Source organism: Lissotriton vulgaris, chromosome 11 (assembly GCF_964263255.1).
Source record: "Lissotriton vulgaris chromosome 11, aLisVul1.2, whole genome shotgun sequence".
Lineage (NCBI taxonomy): Eukaryota > Metazoa > Chordata > Amphibia > Caudata > Salamandridae > Lissotriton > Lissotriton vulgaris.
This window is the reverse complement of record NC_141699.1, coordinates 306,222,010-306,242,314: the sequence shown is the minus strand read 5'-3', so window position 1 is coordinate 306,242,314 and position 20,305 is coordinate 306,222,010. Positions and strand designations below refer to the sequence as shown.

General features: G+C 45.3%; 1 protein-coding gene across 3 annotated transcripts in view; it reads left to right on the top strand.

Annotated features, from left to right (window-relative positions):
* The first annotated feature begins 1,973 nt into the window (after positions 1-1,973).
* The window catches only part of VSIG10 (V-set and immunoglobulin domain containing 10), a 225,156-nt gene continuing 206,824 nt past the window's right edge, over positions 1,974-20,305 (top strand). The window contains exon 1 of one of the 3 annotated variants that reach the window (XR_015300902.1): positions 1,974-2,433. Coding sequence is in view for 1 of the 3 variants with exons in the window: in XM_086943275.1 (XP_086799401.1) it covers positions 2,364-2,433 (70 nt within the window). In the remaining 2 variants the exon portion in view is untranslated. The remainder of the gene's footprint in view (positions 2,434-20,305) is intronic. The other 2 variants (XR_015300903.1, XM_086943275.1) reach the window with 2 other exon arrangements.

The window sequence follows — 20,305 nt, the reverse complement described above, 5'->3', positions numbered from 1 at the left end:
AGAAAAACGGCACCAGTTGGTATGTCCGGTTGCCGTCAGCAAATGCTTAATTGATAAGTATCAAAATTGCAAGTATCCAAATAGTGGTAATCAGGCCGTGTTCAGCCCGTGTAGAAGCTTACTCCAGCTTCGGAATCGGTCTCCAAGTGAGGTTCCCGCACTTGGAGACCGATTCCGAAGCTGGAGTAAGCTTCTACACGGGCTGAACACGGCCTGATTACCACTATTTGGATACTTGCAATTTTGATACTTATCAATTAAGCATTTGCTGACGGCAACCGGACATACCAACTGGTGCCGTTTTTCTTTTGAACGCGAATATACCACCCGATAAGGACCGGGTTGGAATTATCACCGGTTCCCCGACCACGCGCCTCGATCTTTTAGATCAGCCCTGAAGATTCACAGCCACATGCTGTGATGAAACACGTGTAGGCTAAAGTGATAAGCACAGTGACTCCCAAGTGGGGAACGCTGATGACAATAAAAAACTTTTTGAAAATAACACATTTGGGTGATCTATCCTAAAGGAATGAAGAGTTGAACATATGATCGATATCTAATTGTGTATAGTGTGCTCTGGATCCTTGCCCAGTCAAACTAAGATAGAGGTTTGTGTACCTCTTTCTTTACAGAGGTTAAGGTTTTCCTCTGTCCAAGAAGCACCTACTTTGATACCAAATCAACCAAATACTTTACCGTGATAAGTTGAGCGCCAGAAACTTCTGAACACTTCAAAAACCTATTCTCAGACTATAAAAAATATTTCTTTCGATGGAATCAGATTATTCATATTCGCAGATGTGCGGGGTGATTGCTATTTATCAATATTGTTGGATATGGGGAGGAGCTATGACTCAAGAGGTGAAGCCTCAAGTGAGTCACTATACCCCTGACCTCTCTCACCAATGGCAATAGATATCATCTTACATTCTGCCCATCTGCACATATGATTTATGTAATAGGGTGTTTCAAAAAGGTAGTTATCCAAAAAACAAGAAGCAAGGGGTAAATGTGCGCAGCAAGGTGAATTCACATAGAAGAGTTCTGTAGCTATTAGGAGAGTTAATCTTCTGTACAGTAATTTCAACATGCAAGGCAGAAAACAGAGTCTTTCACATGTCAGTTTTTGCACTACGAACTGGGATTTTATTTTTGCACAGTCGTAATACATGTATGAACCTGTATTTATTAGTATGCTTTCTTTGAATATCATGTGCTGTTCGGCTATATTTGTATTCTCTGCCACAGCATATATATTTATAATAATTTATTTATTTATTTATTTATTTATGGGCTTGTAACGCGCCGGCATCACACCCGAAGGTGTATCTCGATGATATATCAGCCCTTACTTCACAGGGATCCTACATTTCACAACCCCTAACCATTCTGCAGAGCTTCGAGGAATGCATATCGATAGAAGACCAAATAATGCGGCATGGACATATAAATTATGCAGCATGAAAAGACAAATTAGGTCATTATAGGTCAACAAAACCGAAATATTGCAATTACACATCACTACTAATTGTTAGCACAATTTGAAGAGACCATCTTCAAGAATTTCTCACTTGTGCACGAAGATGTTTTTTAAAAACAGCCTTTTTTACACAACTGTAGATTCTAAACTGAATAAAAGTCATCTCCTTTTTGCTGCTGAAAATCAAACAATGCAGTCCAGAATTTCACTATTTTCAATATACGCTTTCCCATTCAGAAAAAAAATACAATTTTCAAGGTAAACTACCCTAAAATAAATATGTATTATAAAAAACAGGTAGCAGGTAACTATATTATATGGGCCTATATTTACATATCAGGGTTCTTGCACATTCACAAATCTAGTGATGCGTCACCAGAACCCTTTGGTGGCAGTACTGGACCATATTACACGGTTTCTGGCCCCTGCTCCAGCCGTGTTTACAGGCTGTCTGCTCTGGCTGTACCTGTGAAGGGAGTGGCTTCCCTCCTCCCATCTAACGAGGTAGAAACCCGGAAGAAGCCTTTGGACGCCCAGGAAGGTGGAGAAATGTCACGCTGCAAACCCCTCGAGGATCCTAGCCCCATTCTGCCCCCAACCTTTCAGTGCAACCCCACGTGGCTCTAACCTGCTGTGCGCCGCTTTCATTTCTTATAGTTTAAGGGGGGCAGTGCTAACTACATGGAAGAAACGGCAGGCGTGCGCCGCCCCCATCCAGCAACTGTTTGTTTGCACCCTACTGCACTGCGGAGGAAAAAGAACTCCTTCATCTAAATTGTTGGATTTCTCCGTAAGTTCCCCGTGCTAGCCACCCCTTCCTTTCCCGCTTCGTGACTCCTCCTCGACTTTACTGGAGGTTGGCAAATACCGTGTGGCGGAGATGCTGGAACTCGCGCCCACCCGTGGAGTCCTCGCGGCGCTAGCTCTGCTGCTCTGTGACCTGGCTGCAGGTAAAGTGCTATTCAGGCTAGCTGTTGCTTTGTGCCTTAGCTTCGCGGTGAAACCGCCTAATTAGAGGCCCTGTGAAAAGGGCGGATCTTCAACGCCTCATTCACAGGTCTCGCTGTAGCCATCCTATGCTGTGTGGTTTTTATGAGGTTTGCATGTGGCCATGCGATGTGTTTTGTATGTAAAGCGCTGTGATGCGTCCGTTGCACGTACATGGCGCAATAAAGTATAGAGCTGAACAATCAAGAGGAATGGCTGACTGGTAGAACATTCATTCAACCTGTGGAAAAGTTTTTCCACGCGTGTTCACTGAGCACCCTTGAACTTTGTATTCGTTCATTAATCGAATGATTTATTAATGCATTCATTTTTACTCGTATAATGGAAATCTCGCTCTGATTGCGTCAGAGGTGAGGTTTATGCTTATAGGGCAAACTTCTCCACATTGATACAGTCTTGCAAGAGGTAATCTTTCTTTATTTCACGAGGTCTGGCTTTGCACAAGTTCATGCCTTATGTCTGCTGTGCGCGCACTTGCCCTGAATCAGCAAACCAGGTTTATTGCACACCTATTGTGATTGCACACCTATTGTGATTGCACACTCCAAAATACGCGTGTTTGCCCAAATCTTTGTTTGGGTCGTAGCATGCAGATACTCGCATCCAGAAAGAGGAGTGTGTTGTGAGGCTTTTTCACCAAGAAATAGAGTAACGTTCATCAACAAACTGGGTTATTATCGTAGACTTCTGTGGGGCCGTGAGAAACATATTTGGTGGAGTCCCACATTTTATCCTTTATCCTTTTACTTTCCCCAACCGTACTCTATGTCCCTGTCAATGCTGAAACATACCTGTATTCATTGTCCGCAAATGGAAGGGACCACCCCTCAGCTCTAGTCCAAATAATTTCGCAATGCCAAGAAAGTCAAGTCAAGTCAAGTGATTTATATAGCGCGCTACATACCCAGAGGGTCTCAAGGCGCTTGAGGAAGGGTGGGGAATTACTTGTCGAATATCCAGGTTTTAAGTTGCTTTCTGAATGTAAGGTGGTTCTGAGTGAGGCGAAGGTGAGTGGGAAGTGAGTTCCAGGTTTTAGCTGCCAGGTAGGAAAAGGATCTGCCTCCCATGGTAGTTTTGTTGATACGAGGTACAGTTGCAAGGGCTTGGTTGGAGGATCGTAGGTGGCGGGAGGGGGTGTATAGAAGGAAAGTCGTGAGTTGAGGCATTCGGGTCCAAGTTCGTAGAGTGCTTTGTGTGCGTGGGTTAGGAGGCGGAAAGTAATCCTCTTGTTAACGGGGAGCCAGAAACACGTTTCTTTTACCGTTTTACTCCCTTTTTCCCATTAAAAAGATAGTTTTAGGCCATTTATTGCAATATGGTACCCTCCTATGTCCTACAATTAACTTAATGCCGCACAAGCCCTGGGCCGGTGTGCCCCAGTGACGCACGGCTACCAAAGGGGCCCAGAATGTATATGCGAAATGTAACCTGTATCATCCCGGTGATACTAGAGCCGTGATCCATGGGTAACTTTGACTCGCCTTATTTCTGACCTGTGCCACTCCTGGCATTATATTTCTATACACTGTCCTACATACAGCACCGAAATGCAGCATGGCCGCCAGTGTACCACTTGCACCCACTCACTGTCAGCACAACCCCACCTCGGCCTGCAGCGTCGCATGCTATCTCAGGATTAAGGCCCACAACACACTCTCACATTGTGCCTCGGTCCTTATCCATAGCAAGCTCCCAATTCCAGGCAATAGACCTCGCACTACTCTTACAGTACAGCTCAGCAGTTTCCAGAAGTATCCTACACTACTCCTTTTCTGACACTCCCATCCTTCCCTCAAAGCTCAGGTAATGCATGCCAATTCAGATGTTTACATTTCTCAGAATCCAAGAAATTAACAGCAAGATTTGACAGTGGCGAGTGATAAAATAGACTTGGCATTTTCAAACAAAGTGTGTTTTCATTTGGCTTCTCAATCAGAAACTCTACCTTGCTCACCTCCTTCCAAGGCTTATGTCTGCTCTGCTTGTATTTATTGACCACCATTACTCTCCACATTTCTACCATCCAGGAGTTACATGGACCCCGTCCAATGAAATGCAGTATTTACACACAATATGTGAAGCTAGGCCCATGTTATTAAGTTTTTAATCAGAGGAGGTGGAAACACACTTCAGAGTTACTTGCAAACTGACGGTTCCTACAGGGCAGAGGACCCCTAATCTGGCTTTACTGGCTCCAGAAAAAGAGCATCTCTTTCTCCTGGCTGGAATAACCAGGCCATCTCCAGGACATGGTGCCTCAGCTTTATTGTGAGCCATTCGTTTTCTGCCTATCCCTTAGCTGAAATGCAGCTATAGCGTAGCAAGGATGCTTTGGGCCCTGGTGATTGGTGTTGTGGTAGTAAAATATAACAATTATCAGGGTTCCATGGGCACTAGGTAGGGTGAGCAGAATTGTAAAGAACAACCGGGACACTTCACAAAATAGACGAAGGACTGCAATTTTACTTCAAGCGAGGAGAGCTCTCCTCAGCAGAGAATTACAAAACAACATACATAAAATGCAATTTTTAAACCCAGTAGCTTGTCTGTTAATTAAATTACTTTATTGAAACAATTGCTAACTATCCCTGCTTTGTAAAACATAAAAAAAACACCTCCCACCGTTTTCAGTCGACCCTCGCTAAAAACGGGGACATGAGCTACATTTCTTGACATTTGCTGGGACAGCTGGTGAAAAACTGGGACGTCCTGGCAAAACGGGGACGCCTGGTCACCCTAGCACTAGGGCACTGCATCTGCTGTGCCGATAGTAGCTACTCCCCTGAGTGCAGTGCTGTGTCTAGAGAAGCCCAGGTCAATTAGCTCGGCCATCGTCCCTACCGTCACCCCTTCCTCCTCCCTTTTGAGATGGCCCATCAAGCTCTAGTGTAGGGTGACCACTTCACCAAGTGATCATGGACATTGTTTCCAGTCCTGGATTTTAAAACCGAGATCACCGATACCTGGTGTGTTAGTCTAATTAACTCAGTTGAAGCAAACTTAGACCACAACATCCAAGATGCACTTCGTGCCACATTAAAGCCTAGGTTTGGGATGACATGGAGTGGGGAAGCCACCCTACTAAGCACAGCTCCCATAATTGGAAGTTAAAAACAGGGGCGTTTCAACTCGGAAAGAGGAAGTTTTTCGAGGAGTTTCTCTTTAAATGTACTTTCATATGTCACGGGTATCCCAAAGGCTCGGCACCATTGTCCTTCTCTTATAGTGCGTTCATTGTGAAGGACTACTATACAAATAACAATGGAGGTGATCGCCTATTGTAGGTTTTGGAGAAAGGTTCGGCAGTTCTCGACTACCTTTTTTAAAGTTTCGTGTTTCAATGCTCTGTTTACAAATCTGAGTTAATATACAATCAAATGAAGATGCTCTGTATCTACTGTGCACGATAAGGCTGTCTTTAACCTACTTTCTCAGTGAACCATGGTGGAGGTTGAGACCACACTTGACGAATTTTCAGATATTGTCAAAGGTTCCAAACAACCGAAAATAAACAGAGGCCCTACCTGAAGTCAAGGATGATGGAACGGCCAGTACTGAAAATCAGAGAAGAATTTGGTATCCTCGTAATGGAGCTAAAATGAGCTAGTCAGTCTCAGGGCATTTAATACCTTATGGCGCAGGCCAGTTACAAGCCCCATCAGCATTCAGCATGGGGACTTCTGGTGCTGGAAATGGGCTAGCACTCAAAGTAAATCTATTGCAGTGCTCAGATTGCACCAAGTGTCAAATCCACATGATTGTAATGCAGGCACCCATTCTGCCAGCCGCTCTGTGTTAGCCAGAACACGGATGCAGGAAAGAAAGTGCCTCACTTCTTGAACTGGGCTGGAAGTGTGTGACGTGGGTACAAAAGAAGCCCAGGAGAAGAGAGCTGGCGCGAGAGTGAAATATCCTGAGCATCTCTGGACTAATTCTGTCCAGTCTCTGGCAAATACTATTCAGCGCTGCCATAACAATGTCTACGATTGATGTATTGAGAGCATCCTTGAAATTATGGTGTCCAGCCCTGGCTTATTGGTGTACATGTGGTTCATATTTAGGGCAGAGAATCCTTGTCCCAATTGTGCCAACCTTGGCGCAATTGTGGGTAACCATGGCATAATGAAAGCTATTCTCGACATATTGTCAGCATCCATGTTATTATGGCGTCCAGTTCTGACACAGATTGTGTCCCTAGCATTATGATGGCCACTTTTAGCATATTGTGGGCTTCCTTGGAGTTCCAGTGACAAAATGGAAGCCATCCTTGGCATGTTGGCCGTCCCAGGCCGGTTCTGGTATTCCATGAGCATGTGAGAAAGTCTTACAATAGAGTACTTGACGGAAAGGATGTTTGGGGACTAAACAAGTGTTTACTAAAAATTAGAACATTGGAATGTTGGGAGCTCCATTGAAAACAATGGAGTGCTCAGGGCTTATAATGGCTGGTATAAGCCTGGAGCTCCAACATCCAATGTTTCTTTGTTCACAGCTCTGGCTGTGAACAAAGGCTTCAGGGAGACTGAGGGGATTCCAATCCCCTGACGCTCCCATAATGCTTTTGTTTTTTTTGTTAGAACATTCTGCCCTCAAGTGGCAGAATGTTCTAATACAGACTTATAGCCCTTCGTAGCTGGGCTATACCGGCTATTAAAGTCCCTCTCCCTTGTTAAAGACCCTCGCCTTCGGCTCAGGCCCATAACGCTGGAGAGGGCCTTTAATAGCCAGTATAGCCCACTACGGCAGGCTATAAGGCTATATTAGGACTGCTGTTCCAAGGAAACATAGTGTCTTTTACCTAACAATGTCAAGCTTTCATTTGGAGAAATTAAGTAGTTTATTATAAAATTGAAAGCATGTATTTGATAGCAAAATATGAGTAGTTTCAGAAACTGATAAACATGTTTCGACACAGAATTACTGAATTTCCAAACTATATTTCAAGCTTATTGTTGAATGAGCATCCATGTTAGTTTTGGAAGACATATGCTGTTGCTGTCTCTTTTGTGCCAGAAGATATTTGCAAATACGGCATTTAGTGGATACGCAGAGGCATTTCATATTGGTAAAACTTTATATGACGTTACTCCTGTACCACTGCGTGATGTGTATTGGAGGTCAATACTCGTAAGCCTGATTAGTTGGGCAGTGATCTAATTTTCTCTAATGTGTTTACTGTTGTAGCGTGGTTAACATTTCTTAGTGGTATCAGCAGTTTTTCCATTCAGAAGTACCTCTTAGAAAATATTGGAGACCCCTACTATAAGGCATCATTCAACAAAATGTGTTTGATACATGTCAAAATTTTGTAGATTCAATATGGACCATAATACTTTGAGTCTGTCTAGACTTTAAATAGTTCATCTACATGTAAAATGACGGTTCTGGTGTCTTGGCATAGTGTTCAGGTAATGCTTACAACTTTACTAAACAATGGAACTAAAGCGCAATAAAATGAAGGGTTTGTCAAAAAACACATTTTGGTCACTTGGAAAGGGTAAGCGGTGCAAACAGTTTCCTGGATCACAAAAGTACTTAGAATGTTCTACTGTAATATGCTTGGTAAGCAGCTTTGCTCCCAAAGCGCTTATGTAGCTACCCAGACCAGGACAGTTATCGAGATATGGGATAAGCTAGCGAGTGGGAGGGGCCTGATCACATTCTCCTCCAAAAGCACACAACCCCAACTTCACACCTGTACTTTCCCCGGATTCCTTCCTGTACTGGATTCAGGGCGAATGCAGAATTCTGTTGGTCCTTTTTCAGGGACTGACTATCAAATCCTTTGTGTAATGCAAAACTGAGTTTCAACTCCCTGACGTGTCACAACATCAATATTTTCAATTGCATCTTTGGGCCTTCCGCCCTCCCAATACTTTGTTGGCCACTCTCTCCCTCACGCCCTTTAAAACCTGTGTCTGTAATTTTTAGGGCAGCCGAGGCCTTGTCTCGAAGACATATGCTATACTGCAACTATCTTGCCTCCTACCCAGCCATTTGTATCAAATGAAATGAAAAACTTGATGGTGCCAAGGGTATCTCAAGGAAACAGTAGGAACTACTGTAACATGAAATCCCCAAAACTCATAGAAGCATCCCCCAACAGGAAACGGCCTATAAGATTATGCTGCAATGGAATTCTACCTTTGCCCGTTTGCACTCTATCTACCCTGCAACGTCTGCCTCATGGTGGAGGCGTGGTTCGCAGGTGGGAGACTTCCATCACATATGGTGGGCACGTCCACCTTTCGCCATATTCTGGAAGAGAGGTTCTGAGCCACATAATAAGCACCCTGGGCTACTCAATTCCAGCAGACTACCAAATAATTATTCTGGGTATTCACCCAATGACACTGAAAGCAATGACCCATGGAGACTGGTATCTAATATGGCATATGACGGGTGAGGCAAGACAGCTCATAACCTTAGCCTAACAGTCCCCCACTGACCTTTCTGTAGCGTCCTGGTTCGCAAGGCTCTGACACAACCTGGCACTTGAGCAATTGCCCCATAGGCTCACTTTCTTGGACAAAAAACGAATGCTCCTCTGGCAACCACTCATCAATTATATTTAATATTTTCTGCTGCCCGACTTCACGCGTTATACTTGTTTGACTAGATTGGGAAGGTTTGGAGGCACTCTCGCCTCCACTGATGGGCTAAACCGGAGGGGACCATTGTGCTCTCAGAGCTGCCTCCCCTAATTATTTTCCCCCTCCTGATAGCACTGATCCCTCTATGTCACAGCTGGAGACTTCTTTGTCACGGTTGGTTCTCCTATTCTACCCCCTTCTTTTTGTGTTTTCCTTTTGGGCTAGTTGGCCTTTTAATTACTGCACCAAGGTGTAGAAGCGAGAGGTCCCACAGCCTTTTCCTTGGGGTCTCTCGCCAACAACCCAGGCATTGCGTAGAGCTCATGGGCCTCTAACCCCTTACATACTTGGAAGGAGCCATAACTGACGGACATCTCCCTACTCCTTATAGCACACTTAATGATATTTATGGCCACGCTTTGATTTTGGCAATGCCTGCCCGCGCCTTTAACGGTACAAAAGGGGGTGGTGATGGACGGAGCATCTGAATCAATCAAACACTCACACCCAGTTAAAAGATCTGGGTTTAATCCATCACCGTTCTTTAGCCCACTCTGCCACCCCAGTTCAGACATGGCTATATGCAAATCAGTCTGACCCTGTGCCTCATGGGAACAGTCCAGCCGAACTGCCAAGCCATGTCTTCCCTGGACCGGAAACAAGCTTCCGAGGACCGGTTTCTGGCATTCCAGCCGTCTTCAGCTCGGCTTGCTTGAATCCAGTGGCAAAGTGAGCAAGGGACTCACGTATGAGCATACCCTGCCACACTTATGGCGCCTTTAGCTCGCTATGTAGCATCTTTTGCCATGACTCTACTATATTATTGTCTGTATTGTTCATGACCTATGTGCCCCTGCCTCAATCTTTGTATCTTGCACAAGATCGATGTATTGTTTTAATGTCTTGTGAAAACTTAATAAAGCAGATTTTGAGTAAAAAAAACATTTGAATGGTTCACTAAGAATGTGAACTATATAAACTGAATCCTGCCATGTTCAGAACTATCCTTTAATCAGATTCCTTGCTTGATAAGAGTGTTCTGGGCACACATTGGGATCAAAACACTTGTCTAAAGAGAGCTCGTGTATCAACAGCACATCCCCAGAGACCTGCCATGAACAGAGCCACATTCAGAGGCAGACTGGTGTAATCAGAAACATTTTATAATCGGATTTTTGCAAACTTTCATATTTTGGAATAAGCAGAGTTTTTTTTTATTATCAGACCTCTGGTATCGACATATGTTACCTCTCTGGATGACACGTAAAGGGCACAAATGATATGTTTTACAGGATGAGTAGGTTTCTGTAGCATCTCCTCTCTTGAATAGATTTTTATAAATGCCCCCACCTGGGTATGTTCAAGATGAAAAATCCGTTGGAAGTTTACGCTGTTGTCAGCAAACTTGTCCAAATTTCAGTCTCTAAATATTCCACCGTGCTCGCTCAACAACTTTGCAACAAACGCTCCAAATATTTTCATATCATGACAATATTAATACCATTGTCTAATCTTTGTCTTCTACTCCCATCTATTTTTTGGCTACCGAAAATCAGCCTCCGCCCTTTTCTATGCATTCTATTTTATGAGCTTTAGCCCTGCATTTTCCTTTAAGATCTTTTTAAATCTAAGCTATATCTCGCCAGGAACCACTATAGAATCTTGCCCTGTTTGTATCATGGCCTTTCCATCCCTATTGCTCTAGCGTTCAACTGCAAAGCATCTTTATCTTCAGGCAAAGTTTCTTTAGTTGTTAATTCTTATCAATTACATTTATAAAGCATGATTTTTCACCTAAAAGGTACCTTGGCGCTATGGTGACTTTTTCTGTGGTCTTTTTTTTAGAGAAAAGCACGACTACCAACAGTACAACTTTAATTAGGTTTGGAAGAAGGGACCGAGCTCATAATGTCTCGTTCCATGAAACATCTATCTCTTTGGGGATGAGCCATGTTTTCAAGTTCCTCCTAATTTGTAGAAGACTGTCACTGGCTCTTAATTGGGCGGCAACTTATTCCAGATCTGGGCTGCCTTTACTGAAAAAGACCTGTTTTATTTTTGGAATGTTGGAACGCATAGTAAATTAGTTGTAAACGAACGTAAGATCCTCATTGGAACGTAATACTTACATTTTCTTTGCATTAGCTTGGGTCCTGTTCTTTTACAGACCATGCATGTCACTTTAAAAGTGATTCCGTCCTTCACCGGGAGCCAATGAAGTTCCCGAGTATAGCAGGTGAAGAGGCATGTATAGGGTTATCCAGAGTAACTTTTACTGCTGCTGTTTGTACTCTGTACAGATATTTTGGTAGATATTCTGGTGCTCCAAGCATCAGGGCATTGAATTAGTCAATTCTGCTAAGAGCTGCAATTTGGACCACCAACTTTCTAGTGGGTTGTGGCAGCAATGGAACTATTTTCTACAAGTTCTGAACTAACCCAAAGCACGTGGAAGTTGTTCTGTTGGGATGTGTCTCGACTGGGAGAGTATCATCAAAATAAACTCCCAAATTACAAACTGATTTGGATTCTTCTAAGTCGGCTGTACTGGTCCAAGGCCAAACATTGATTGGGAGTTGATCCACATTTTTTAAGGGCTTACAGCATAGAAACTCAGTTTTCTCACCATTATATTTTTAGTGATTTGTTCAACCAGTCTGCTACATCTTTTAGACAGTTATGAAAGGCGTCCAATGGAGTATGCCTATTGCTATTTAGCGACAGGATCAGTTGTGTATCATCAGATCCCCCAATTGAATACCTCTGCCTTGATGTCATCAGCGAAAGCAAACCGGTCTGCTCACTTCACATCATATACCACCCACCTGGAGACAAGCTCTCCTTCTGCCAACAACTCATGGACACAATAACAACCAATTCAGGACGGCAAAACACCCAAGTTTTCCTTGGCGACTACAATCTCCATTGGAACAACAGCAGTGACACAGTGGTAAATAGCCTCAAAAGATTCCTCAACGCCCTTGATCTCACCCAAATATGCAATAGCCCGACTCATGAGAAAGGTTCTATCCTCGACCTTATCATCGCCAAAGAGGAAGTTATTCAACTGGAGTCAATTCAACCTTGTGACTGGTCAGATCATCATATTGTCTCCTTCCTTATCAATGAAAAAATTAAACTTAACCCATTGCAACCCTCTAAGCCCAAAGTCTGGAAAAGGGACATGAAGAAACTCAACCCAAACTCCTTACCGCCTAACAGCTGCAATCTACTACTTCCCCCGTCCGGCGCTACAGACGTTCAACTCCTGACTGACCACTATCTAAATGCTATGTCCACAATAATCAATGAGGCTGCACCCATGCAACTGAAAAGAGTCTCGTCCAAGATCTCCAACCCATGGTATGACGGGAGCCTCAATGAGGATAGACGGGCCATGCGTATGGCAGAGCGCACTTGGAGGTCAGACCCCTCTGCACTGCACCTAAAAAGCCTGAAGAAGCAGAGAAACGCCTACTTCAGGAAAATAAAACGCGCAAAAAGAGATTTCTTCAGCCTCCAGCTCGCCCAAGCAAAAAACCGCCCAAGGAAATTGTTTGAGTTAATCAGAACACAATCCAAAGAACAACCCCAGACAATCAGCACCATGGGCATTACACCTTCCTGTGAAGAATTCTCTGCTTTCTTTAACCAAAAAAGCGACAACATAAGAAGCGATCTCATCAATGACGCAATCCTTTACTCCAACCCCCAACTCACAGCAGCGCCTGAACCAAAGAACAACGCTACATGGTCATCCTTTGGCACCTACTCCGAAGAAGAAATTGGCAGATTGCTCAGCACCCTGAAACCATCCAATCACCTAACTGACCCCCTTCCTGCAAACGCTGTAAAAGACTTTACCCCTTTGCTCCTCCCACTCTGGACTAAAATCATCAATAGCTCTCTTCAACAAGGATCCATCCCTGATGCCCTCAAAGTCGGACAAGTCACACCTCTACTAAAAAAACCAACAGCAGACCCCACTGATCTAAACAACTACCGCCCTATTACAAATATTCCCACCCTTGCCAAACTGCTGGAAAAATGCGTACAGCTACAACTGACTAAACACATAGACAAGTTTGATCTCCTCAACGCTCATCAATCAGGCTTCCGTGCAGGGCACAGTACCGAAACAGCCATGACGCACATGGTGGACGACGCCCTCCAAATCCTAGACCAAAACGAAACCTGCCTCCTCATCCTTCTGGATCTCTCCTCAGCATTCGACACAGTTAAACATGAGAACTTACTCGAACTGTTAAACACTAGAATGGGTATATCAGGGACTGTTCTCAAGTGGTTCACCTCCTTTCTACACAACCGCTCACAAAGATTCAAAAGCAACAACCTGATGTCCTCTCCGGTACCTGTATCACTAGGCGTCCAACAAGGATCCTCCCTCTCCCCTACACTGTTCAACCTAGTTATGGAACCTCTCACTACTTTGCTACAGACATCCAATGTTCACTTTCACATGTATGCCGACGACACCCAACTCTATCTCAAAATACAATCCCCCAAGGACATCATGCTTCTGAACACCACGATCAGAAACACCCAATCCTGGCTTGCAGAGAATCACCTCAAACTCAATGCCCTGAAGACTGAGTTCCTCCTGATCTCACCTCCCGCAAAAATCTCTACGGCTCAAACATGGCTTAAGCAGTTAACGGCTTTAAATGTACAACCTATCGTCGTAGACTCAGCAAAATCCTTAGGCATAACACTTGACGCCAATCTCAACATGCAGCAGCACATCAGCAAGGCAACCAAAGGAGCGAACTTCCAAATCAATACCCTGAGGAAACTTAAAGCCTTCCTTCCAGCCAAAGACTTCCAAACTGCAGTACAATCTATAGTCATCCCGCACATAGAATACGGAAGCACCGCCCTCTGCGGGCTCCCCTAACAACAACGGCACCCCTTAGAGCGTCCCTTAACGCTGCAGCGAGACTCATCACTGGCTCAAAAAAACACTCGCATATTTCCCCTGACTTTAAATCCCTGAACTGGCTGCCTTTTGAAGCCAGAATACATCTGAAAATCGCCTGCATGACTCACAAGGCTGTACACCACAACTCGCCCAGCTACCTCACTCAAAAGCTGACAATCTCTGGTGGCTCTAGAACTACTAGAAGTACAAACAATCTTCTGCTGAAACCTCGAAGATTCAGGAAGGAAAAAACCTATAAACGCTCCTTTTCAGGAATGGCACCCAGGATCTGGAACTCACTCCCTCCTTAAACCAGGCTCATCTCCTCCAACAAACTGTTTAAGAAAGAAGTAAAAGCGATACTCATGGCTAAATACACATGATCTGTTATCCTGTAGCTCTCATGAATCCGCTCCGTAATACCTGCCTGACCCCTTGGTCTACTTGTACTACTTGTATTATGACTTATTTGATTGTATATGTTCCCTCTTTGTACTACTTGTACTACTGGTATTATGACTTATTTTGATTGTATATGTTCCCTCTTTGTATTTTGATGTATTACTGACGTATTAGTGTTTTGTATTTTGATGTATCAGTGACTTGCACACTGTACCTACACCACCTCAACCATCCCTACTTTTGTACTACTGATGCACCTGTGTGACTATACATCCTGCACGCATCTACCTCAACTATGCCCACCTTTATGTTATCTCCAAAAACACGTGCAGCACGCTTAAATAAGTATATGCTTACTTTTGTACTTTTATATTATTGGCGCAACGGTTTGACTATGCACCTTGTACTGACACTACCTCACCTATGATGTACCTCCTGTTTTTTGACCTACCTATGTAACTATGCACCTTGTACCTAACTACCTAACTATCTACATTCTATTACTTCATCTCCTCCTTGTAAAGCGCTCTGATATCTGCAAAGATCTTGTTCGCGCTATATAAAACTATCAAAATAAAATAAATAAATAAAATCAGTATAATTCACAAAATTAATGCCATGTGATTGGATGATTTTCTGCAGGGGTTGTGGGTAAAAATTAAAAAGAAAAGGGGTAAGTGCCAAGCCCTGAGGCACTCCATGTTTAACCTTTTTAAATCCTGATCGAAAAGTTCTTTCTGTGAGGTAGGATTTTATTCATTTTAGCAGAGTCCCTGCCACTCCTATTTCTTTTAACCTGGCCAGATGTATTTGATGATTGACAATGTCAAACGCAGATGATAAGTCCAACAATATCAGAACTGCTGTTTGACCCATGTTAAAAGAAACCCTGAGTGAATCAAAACTCTGGTCATTTATCAATCCATATCTCTGCAGTCCTTTGCATCTAAAATTACCAAATGCGGAGTCCAATCGGCAACTATCTGCACATGTTGAAGCCAATAACATTTAACACAGAGACCACTCTTGTCTCAGCCACCAACAATATGCAAGGATGGGAAATACCCGCAAATATTTAGACGCTGCTGGCAAAGCTGCACTCTTTTTTTTTTTATTAGATTTATCTGCGGTCTTAGACACTGTATCCTACTACATTCTCGTAAATCATCTTGCTCACATTGGCATGAAAGTTCTCTCCCTGCAGTTGTTTTCCCCATTCTTAACAGGGAGCACATTGGCAGTTATTCTTTCCAATTTGCATTCAAATCAAATGTATTTAGTTTTTCTTGGGGCTCTTCCCTGAACCGTAAACTCTTTACCATTCATGTTCATCCATTACCTGCTCTCATCCACTCCTTCCACCTGCGTTTCTATACATATGAAGACAAACCACAATTGATTTTGTATCTCGATGATGCACAACACATTCTTCAATCTCGGGTCAAAGAATGTACGCAAACCCCAGCCCTCCAGATGGGCAATGCTACATTGCACCTGAACACAGGCAAGTCCTTATCTGTGGCAGCTGCTCTGCATGGTCCCACGTTTTGTAGCCTGAAGGTCTTGGCCCTGCTTTGTCCTCTGCTGATTCACTGTCTCGACAGCTTCCATGCTCAGGTTCAAGAAGCATTACCGAGAAGCTTGACCGAGGCTTGCTATGGCCTACTAGCAGGAAACCGGGTTCAAGTTAAGGTATGGAAGAACAAGTCATCTCTTCACCTCACTTCACCTGAAGTGGAGTGGTCCCTTCCAAATTCTGCTCATCAGCAACATAACAGCAAAATTCAGACAACTGCCATTAGTGTCTACACTTTACACTGAAAAATAACAAGAGACGCCACAGAAGAGGAGACCACTGAGTGGGGCACCTCTGTCCCTGCCACAGAGTTGCAAAACCTTGGCAGTCATATCTTTTCCATTTTGATTTCCAAAGCCTCCCTTTTAATATGCACACTCTTCCTAGACTGACGACTGTCCATAAAGACTCTTAAGGCTTCCCTTATGTCTAACTGCTTTGTGTCTTAGTTATGGCAAGGATATACCTTAGCCAGGTAAATCATAGGCTTAGGGGAGATATCTTTGATTTGACCGTCAGAAGAAATCAGCTAATGAGACAGTGTGGAGTTGTGGGTTGGGCGGACCGGAATAACAGGCTGGGAGGCCGGATGTAGTGAGCTATGGTATCGGATTTTATTCAGAAGGAAGGTAAACAGTAGTGTTCCACAGAGGTATAGGGGAGGAAGTCCGGATATTGACGTTGCAATGGGTGGGTTCTGTTGTAGGGATGGTGTCTTGTCCGGGTACTCGGTAGGTTGTTGTCGTCAGATGAAGGTCGGGTGATGGGTCTCCTCGGAGATAAAAGAGAGAACAAATTGGGGTTAGTCCAGTCCGACGAGGACTATCGAGTACTGTCACCTTCACCGGGAGTGAGTTGGCCAGGAAAGGAAACGTGAGGGAGGGGAGGTGGGAAAGGTATAGGGAGGATAAGGTCAATGGCAAGCGGGAGGGGTATCGTGGTTGGGGTGTCCGGGTCAGTGCAAGGATATTGATATATACAAGGTGCTCGTGATCCTTTATCAATACAGGCAGTGCAGGGTGCTCGTGACGATCTATATACAGGCTTTACAAATATTTACACTATATTTACACAGAGACACGGAGACAGGATAGAGTGTACTCACGTGCCCCGCCGCAACTCTCATCCGAGTCGCGGCCGCTCTCCAGCCACCTCCGGAGGTCGCCACCAGTCCTCCGACCATAGGTCTTCTTCCTCCTCCTCTCCGCTTTCCGCCTTCTCTACGATCTCCTCTCCGCTTCCGCTCTCCTTCGGGGGTTCCGCGCCGTTCGCTTTCTCCTGCCACGAGTCCGCTGGGCTGAACCAGGTCTTGATTGTTCTTCCGGCTTTTCTATGTTCCGGGTAGAGCGTAGTTGACGCACTTCCGCTTCCGGATGGTTCGGGTTCCGGGTCACCAGTAGGGACTGCACTTCCGGTTTCCGGTTTGTCGGGTTCCGGGTCGGCAATGGTTAGCTGATCCTGTAGGTGAAGAGAGGAAGTCCAATGACCTAGGGATGCTGGTTGTGCCGGCGGGGAAGACCCCTGTCGGTTCCGCCCTTCTGATGAGGTAGGGACCCCTGATTTTCCACATCCCCTTTCCCTAGCTGTCTTACTAGTAGGGGTGGAAGGTGCTGGATAACGAGAGAGGTAATCAGCATTGCCCTGGTCTAGTCCCTTTCGATGTAGCGTTTTGAAACGAAATGGCTGTAACGACAGGAACCACCTAAGAACCCTGTCGTTGTGGCCCCGATTGCGGGCCATCCACTCAAGAGGTGCATGGTCTGTGTACAAGACAAATTCCCGGCCCTCTAAATAATACCTGAGGCTGTCCACTGCCCATTTAATCGCCAGAGCCTCTTTCTCCACGACTGCATAGTTTTGCTCCCGCTGGAAAAGCTTTCGACTGATATACAGAACCGGTTTTTCGACCCCTTTGTCATTTTTCTGGGACAAGACCGCCCCCAAACCCTGATCGGAGGCGTCCGTCTGCAGGATGAAAGGTCGGGAATAGTCTGGACTGACCAACACGGGTTCCGACAACAGGGACTGTTTGAGGAGTTTAAAGGCCTGTAGCAGGATAGGAGTGGGTTGTTGCAACTTCTCTTCAGTTCTGGCACTTTTTTTCAAAAGGTCGGTCAAGGGAGCGGCTATCTGGGAGAACCGGGGAATAAACCTCCTGTAATACCCTAGTAATCCGAGAAAGGCACGGAGGTCTCTCTTTGTGTGAGGGAAGGGTATAGAGTGTATGGCTTGTATCTTATTGTTTTGGGGACGGATGACCCCCTCTCCCAAGAGATACCCCAGATACTTCACGCTTTGTGCCGCCAGGGTCGTCTTGGCGGGGTTAATGGTGAAACCATGAATACCCAAGGAGTGTACCACGGCCAGTAAATGGCGTAGGTGTTGTTCCCAGCTGTCGCTGTATATTACTATGTCATCTAAGTACGCCCCGGCAAAGTTGGCGTGGGGTCGTAAGACCAAGTTCATAGCCCTTTGGAATGTCGCCGGGGCCCCATGTAGCCCGAAGGGCATCACTTTGAATTGAAACAAACCCTCAGGGGTTGAAAATGCAGTTTTGGGTTTGTCTTCGGCCTTTAAAGGGATCTGCCAGTACCCTTTACACAAGTCAAGGGTACTGATGTATTTAGCTTTGCCTATCCGTTCCACCATCTCGTCCACTCGAGGCAGGGGATAGGAATCGAAAGCCGAGATTTTATTCACCTCCCTGAAATCTATGCAGAAACGGGTGGAGCCATCTGGTTTGGGTACTAACACGATGGGGGAATTCCAACTGCTGTTGGACGGTTCGATTATACCCATCTTCAACATTTGGTTGGTCTCTTCTTTTATAACTGTTCGTCGTGCTTCAGGGATCCGGTATGGCCTTTGTCGCACGATTTTCCCTTCTTCTGTGTGGATTGCGTGTTCCACTATGGTGGAGTGTCCGGGTAGGGAAGAAAACACTGCTTGGACCGAGGACAAGGCCCGTTTAAGCTCCTGTTTGTTGGTTTCAGGGAGGTCAGGGTCTATACAGCCCTCAAAGGGCAGAGAGAGTGAACCCGTCAGGACAGGGAGGGGTCCCTCCCACTTCTTTAACAGATTGACGTGGTAGATCTGGGTGACCCTTCGGTGAGCATCCAACTCCAGTTCATAGGTGACGGGAGTCACTTGTCGCAAGATAGGGAAGGGGCCCTGCCAATGTCCCAGCAACTTATGGTCAGAGGATGGCAGGAGTAACAACACCAGGTCGCCTGGGTTGAAAGAACGGGCCTTCGTTCCTTTATTATACTGCTGTTTTTGAGTGACCTGCGAGGCTGTCAGATTCTGCCGCACGATTTCTCGGATCTGGGTCAGGTGGGTTCGGAGGTTATCAACATACTCTGGGAGAGGGCGGGTCCGGTCTGGCTCAGCTTCCCATGCCTCGCGAGCCATGTCTAACAGGGTCCTCGGGGCACGTCCATATAGCAATTCATACGGGGAATACCCAGTGCTGCTTTGTACCTTGCACCGAATGGCGAAGAGGGCGAGGGGAAGCATCTCCTCCCACCTTTTACTTTCCAGGCCCAGGAGCTTTTTCAGGGTAGCTTTTAGGGTGGCGTTGTATCTCTCTACCAACCCGTCTGTCTGGGGGTGGTAGGCCGAAGTCCTTATCTGTTTGATACCCAAAGTGGTGCATACTTGACGCATGAGGGAGGACACAAAAGGTGTACCCTGATCGGTGAGGATCTCACGAGGGAATCCTACCCTACTGAAGATGGAGACAAGGGCTTTAGCAATGTTTTGTGTAGTGGGCTGTTTCAAAGGGATGGCCTCCGGGAACCGGGTGGCGTAATCTACTAACACCAGGGCGTACCTACAACCCGTCCTAGAGGGTAACAGGGGTCCTATCAGATCCATACCCACTCGGGAAAAAGGGACATCAATAAGAGGAAGGGGTTGGAGAGGCACTCGGGGGGGTCTATACCGGCTGTTTCTCTGGCATACCGGGCACTCCCTACAGTATTGTTTGATTTGGCCATGGACACCCGGCCAGTAGAACTTTTCGAGAATAGTTTGGCCGGTTTTCAGGTCACTGAAATGTCCTCCCAGCAAATGACTGTGGGCCAGATATAGGACCTTGTCCCTAAACAATCCGGGGATAACTAACTGTGTGGGTTCCTGGGGCCCCCCTTTTCTATAGAGGAGTCCATGTTTGCGAAAAAAATAAGGACCTACGTGTAGTGGGTCCTCATTGTCCAGGGCACGATTCCAGGCTTCCTGTAAAACGGGATCCTCTTGCTGGGCAGCTCGGAATTCGCGGTCCGTTTCCCAAGGATGATCGTTGA